The 5,906-nt window shown below is 44.8% G+C and overlaps 2 protein-coding genes across 2 annotated transcripts in view; both read left to right on the top strand.

Annotated features, from left to right (window-relative positions):
* The window catches only part of LOC109964742 (histone H3.v1-like), a 1,858-nt gene extending 883 nt beyond the window's left edge, over window positions 1-975 (top strand). Inside the window, exon 2 of the mRNA XM_020608274.1 lies at window positions 666-975. Within this exon, the coding sequence (XP_020463930.1) occupies window positions 666-687 (22 nt within the window). The 3' untranslated portion in view covers window positions 688-975. The remainder of the gene's footprint in view (window positions 1-665) is intronic.
* The window catches only part of LOC109964719 (uncharacterized), a 57,241-nt gene that overhangs the window by 32,288 nt on the left and 19,047 nt on the right, over window positions 1-5,906 (top strand). The window contains exon 3 of the mRNA XM_020608227.1: window positions 1,314-1,758. Coding sequence (XP_020463883.1) covers window positions 1,314-1,758 — 445 coding nt within the window. The remainder of the gene's footprint in view (window positions 1-1,313; window positions 1,759-5,906) is intronic.

Raw genomic sequence — 5,906 nt, 5'->3', positions numbered from 1 at the left:
TGCTAAAACACAAGTTGCAAAAGAACTCTGCTCATATTCTCAAATGAAAGCTCATGTGGTGCAAAATGCTTGCCACAGTCAGCAATATTTGAACACAATGAACACACCTGGCGTCATTCATTACACACAACGACTCCAAATTGAAGACACTTGTTGCTAATGCTGTGACCACATGTACAAAAGCAAGTTCAGAGTGCACAGTTTGCTGAAGATTCCAAACAAACACAATGGATGAAGGCAGAGTCAGGGGAAGAGGAATTCGAGTCAGAGGAGGGAGAAGAGCTGGCCATGGAAGAAGAGGAGCAGGCCAACGAGGAAGAGGAGTTCAAATCAGAGGAGGAAGAGGAGCAGGCCAACGAGGAAGAGGAGTTCAAATCAGTGGAGGAAGAGGAGCAGGCCAACGAGGAAGAGGAGTTCAAATCAGAGGAGGAAGAGGAGCAGGCCAACGAGGAAGAGGAGTTCAAATCAGAGGAGGAAGAGGAGCAGGCCAACGAGGAAGAGGAGTTCAAATCAGAGGAGGAAGAGGAGCAGGCCAACGAGGAAGAGGAGTTCAAATCAGAGGAGGAAGAGGAGCAGGCCAACAAGGGAGAGGAGAAGGTCCAGGAGGGAGAGCAAGACAACCTCGCACCATCATTACGGACGAGATGCGAGCAACAGTCATTGACCATGTCATTGTCCATGGCATGACAATGGCTGAAGCAGGACTACGAGTCCGTCCAAACCTGAGTAGGTTCACCGTGGCCACCATTATCAGGGCATTCAGACAACACAACAGGTATTGTACTCTATTGCTTTCTTTGTCACAATACAATTTTACAAGCCTGTGAAAGTAGTCTATTGGTTTCAAATCAGTTGTTACTGTATTGTAAAACTGACAACACATGTTTCTTTCTTTAGAGTTGAAAGAATGCCACATAGAGGTGGGAGGGTTGCCATATTTACAGCGGCACAAGAAACCCGCATTGTGGATATGGTTCGTGAGAACAACCTCATCAGACTTCGAGAGATCAGAGACAAAGTCATTGCCGATAATGTCAACTTTGAGAGCATTGATGATGTCAGCTTGGCCACAATTGACCGAATTCTCCGGCGCCAAAAGATGCGGATGAAACAGGTCTATAGGGTTCCCTTTGAGCGCAACTCTGCGCGACACGACCTACGTTACGAGTATGTGCAAGTAAGTATACATCCATGTTCACAGTACAGTTAGTGGACATACTGTGTTGCTCAGTGGCCTACATTACTTCTGGACAATACTGTGCTACCTGATTGACTGTTGTTCTGAACACCTGTGCACTTTCACATTTTCACAGAGGATATTACAGTTGGACACGATGGCCAGACCTCATGAGTACCTCTTCCTGGATGAGGCTGGCTTCAACCTGCAGAAACGAAGGCAAAGAGGCCGTAACATCATTGGCCAAAGAGCCATCACTGAGGTTCCTGGCCAACGGGGGGGTAATATTACTCTTTGTGCGGCCATGGGTTTGGAGGGGCTTGTCCACCGGCATGCTGTCCTTGGGTCTTACAACACCCAACGTCTCCTCACCTTCCTAGAGGAGCTAAAAGACATCCTCCTGGACCGCCAACAACACCATCCTGGGCCCGCACATCAAATTTATGTGATCATTTGGGACAATGTACGCTTCCACAAAACAAACCAAATCAGAGAGTGGTTCACCCCCAACAGTAACCACTTTTTAAACGTCTGTCTGCCACCCTACTCCCCTTTCCTGAACCCTATAGAGGAGTTCTTGAGTCAGAATGACTTTTTCTTGCATTTCAGAATCAGAAGAATCAGAATCAGAATCTGCTTTATTGGCCAGGTGTGTCGGACACACGAGGAATTTGACTCTGGTACATCAGCTCTCAATGTGTATGTACATATCCCGAAGGAGCAGGTAAACAGTAAACCAGCTTAAGGCTGTGTAAGATAAAAATAATTAGCAGCAACAACCAGAGCAAACGATACAAAATAAGCAGTATAGACAGGCAGTAAACAATGCAGACAAACAAAGGAATGCTCACGGAAGATAAATAAAAATAAAAACAGAGTACCTAAAACTAGAAACCTGTACAAATCTGTATAATCTGTATGAGGTATATTTACAGGTATTGCACTGTTAGATATTAGTAATTGTTAGACCTTAATGTGTTAGTAATGCAATTTAGTAAGATTCAAAGTCTGCTCTAGTCTGTTTTGTTTCAAGGTTATCAGACAGAATGTTGATTCTGAAAAGTGAACCATGACACCAATTGTTTTCTTGTATTAAATCTTGTGTTAGAATATTATATCTGAATAAATAAATGAAAGCCTTAACTACACACCAAGTGACAACATACACACACATTGAGATTCTTCATTTTGTTATGACTAGATAGAAATGCAGCTGCAGTACTAGATAAGAGATGTAGTCTGCAGACTGACTTCATCTGGGTAAGGGGTTAGCCCAAAACTTATAAATGTATTAGGCTTTGTGTGGCCAGGGACTCCTTTTTCCAGCAGCAGTGTGTGTGTTTCTGGAAAAGGGAACAACCAGGGTCATGTTTGTAATTTTTACTTGTGGTTTAAATATGAAGAAAGACGGGCTCCTTCGTTATTCAGAGCTGTCCAATTAAAGAACTGGGGTATTACAATTTGATGCCGTGACCTTCGGAATTGGCTGAATTCTGAGCGGACGGTCCGAACCGGGTAAATTCCCAATTTAAAAATTGAACAATTATTGTTGTTTTTGCCACACGTAAAGTTGCAAGCACATAGTTTCATTTGAGGGATTGAAAAATAAGTTACAGAAATCGGTGAAAGTTAGAGACGTAAAATCCACGTTAAGTGGATAACCACAAATCTTTCATGGTTGTCTCCAAAATTATTAGGATTTTTTTGCTCCGACAGGAAGACTAGCTTGCTGTGAGGTGGAAGTAGTGGCACAGCACACAAATCCACACTCACTCGTACACTGTCATTTTTCTCCCTAGAAAGACTGGGGGGGGAAAAACAAATCCCGGAGCAAACAATGGCTAAAAAGATGGATAGGAAGACATGAATGGGTGAGAAGAAACCAGCTAATGCTTTCCTTGTCACTTTTCACTTCAATCTGGCTGATGTAAATTTGGTTTCTGCCTCTGCTATTTAGGCAGCAAACAAACAAACAAAAAAAAAGACTGCATTTCATTGCTGGGATGACATGAGAGCCAAACATGTCTTTTTCCCTAAATCACAGCCAGATCAACAGTTCTTGGCGGAGACCATTCCAGTTTGAGACGCCAGTCACGTGTGCATAATTATCAGTATGTCTGTAAACATTGTGCAAGAGTGGAAAGTGTGTAAACCTGACTCTTTGGGGTCATTACTTTATAGGGTTTTGTTTAAATGGTTAAATACAGTTCCTAAAGATGAGCAGGATAATGCAAAAAACTGTTTTATTGCATGGGTCCAACAAATGCAGAATAGAGGGATGTTTGGGGATAGTGACAGTCCTCCCCCACAAGGGGATGCTATAGGACTATTTTTGAAGTAAGCAACTCTTTCTGCTGATAAAGCTAGACTGCAATTCAGTCACTGTACTTTTTTGAGAAGAAACAAAGCTGAAGCAAGATTGAAACAAGCTGGGGGTTTTCTTGCTGATTGTACAAGCTTTTTAGGAAATTTCAAATGTTTTCAGTCTCCTTCTGCCAGTTCATGCAAGTCACAAATGCCAGTTGAAGTTAATTTTCTGAATGGTACTGTTATACAACCACACACAGACATTCCAGTGCAAGCTGGACCTTCTAGCACAGATTACAAGGTGCAGTTCACACATACACAGCCGTCTTCCCCACGATCTCCACATGGAAAACGGAAGCCTATATTAAAGAGTGGCTTATCTAGACACATGCCACAAAGTGCAACACAGGGCATGATGCCCCTGGTGGTTGTACAGGGAGGAATTCTACACACGGCATCATTTCCAGGAGGTAAGATGCACAGACTTATCTAAATGAGTTAAAATCCGGCTGTCTAGACCAGCCCACAACTCCAGTTGTCAGTGCATGTGCTTCTGCCTCTTTCAGAGAGGAGGAAGATTGGCACCTTTGTGACGTTTCAGTGCCAGCAATGTCTCATGGTAGTGATTCCAGCTGGGATGGCACAGTGCATGATTTCTCATCACTTTGTTACAATATGTTGATGACCTTTTGTTAGCGGCTCCTGACTCAGAAACCATAATGACAGCCACTGGCTCCTTGCTGTCACATTTAGCCCGGAATAACTTCAAGGTCTCCAAAGACAAACTGCAGGTTAGATCCCAGCTACCTGAAATTGAAAAGGGGGTTTGCACCGTGGATTAGGGATTTTTTTAGGGGCTTGTGCAGGATTTGTGCCTGCACTTGGAGATTTTCATCATGTTTTTACAACCTGTACTTCCCTGAGCATGTTACGGGAGGTAGAATTAATGGCAAAAAGGGATCATGATAATGTTGCACTCCATACTGAGATTCATTGGCTTTGGCCAGTGGTATGCCAGAAATTCCCAATACAGGTGCACTCTGTTGAGTTGTTTAGAATTCCACCTCAAGAGGGTGAGAGATGTAGTCAGTATTTGCTCAGAGTGCATGAACTCCGGCAGAATCTCAGTGGTGAGGACCCAGCCATCAGTGACACCATGGGGGTGCTATTTCGCAGTGCTGTGGAGGCTTCCCTCCCAGCATCCATACAGCATCTTCTGAGACAGGTGGTGGGACTCACCAAATTTACCTTTGAGCAGTGGTCCGCCTATGTCACTCAGTATATTGACAATGAGCTGGACGTGTAAGAAAAGAATGCAAAGGAACTTTCTTCTTTGCAGGCACAGTTAGCTAAAGCGCAGTTGAAGGAAATGTGTGACAAAGTTAATCAAATTAAAGCCACAGATAACCAAATGCCTATGCAGAAAGCTCTACAGCCATATGCACAGCAGCAACCCTTTGTTCAACAGCCGACCGCACCACCTTATCAGTGGGATTCTGCTCCCATGTACTGTGGACTTCAGTACCGTGGCAGACCACGGGGAAGAGGTCAAGGACCTCGGACTCTCAGAAGAGGTCCGCCAAGAGATGACAGGTGCTGGATTTGTAACGAAAGAGGACACTGGTTGTGTAAATCCCAAGGTGCTGTTTGATACCATTCGAAATATTGTGGCACCGTCATGTTCCCAAGGCGCTGTGCACACAGGACAGGATTGTAATGTGTTCTTAAACTTTTTTATAGATAAAGTGCAGGACATTAGGGCAAGTATTATTCCTACCTGGAAGAGTCTAGTTGATGTGACCCCTCCTGTATGTTTTTGGTCATCTTTCTCTCCGGTTACTCTTGAGGATGTGAAGATTTTAATAAGAAAGATTAAGCCCTCTGCCAGCCCTGTTGATATTTTACCTACATCTTTGATTTTAAGTTTATTTGATTTGATTGGTGTCGCCGGCGCTGTGTCTTCCAATGAGAAAGCAGAGGCTGAGGGCTCAGAGGTGGACTCGTCCATCACCCAAGCTGAAGTCACTGAGGTAGTCAAGAAGCTCCTCGATGGCAAGGTACCGGGGGTGGATGAGATCCGCCCTGAGTACCTTAAGTCTCTGGATGTTGTTGGGCTGTCTTGGTTGACACGCCTCTGCAACGTCGCATGGCGGTCGGGGACAGTGCCTCTGGACTGGCAGACCGGGGTGGTGGTCCCTCTTTTTAAGAAGGGGGACCGGAGGGTGTGTTCCAACTATAGGGGGATCACACTCCTCAGCCTCCCCGGGAAAGTCTATGCCAGGGTACTGGAGAGGAGAATTCGACCAATAGTCGAACCTTGGATTCAGGAGGAACAATGCGGTTTTCGTCCTGGTCGTGGAACACTGGACCAGCTCTATACCCTCTTCAGGGTGGCGGAGGGTTCATGGGAGTTTGCCCAACC

This window comes from Monopterus albus, unplaced genomic scaffold, assembly GCF_001952655.1.
Source record: "Monopterus albus unplaced genomic scaffold, M_albus_1.0 scaffold92.1, whole genome shotgun sequence".
In the NCBI taxonomy this organism is placed as follows: domain Eukaryota; kingdom Metazoa; phylum Chordata; class Actinopteri; order Synbranchiformes; family Synbranchidae; genus Monopterus; species Monopterus albus.
The sequence above is the reverse complement of the archived record's forward strand: the minus strand, read 5'-3'. Positions and strand labels throughout refer to the sequence as shown.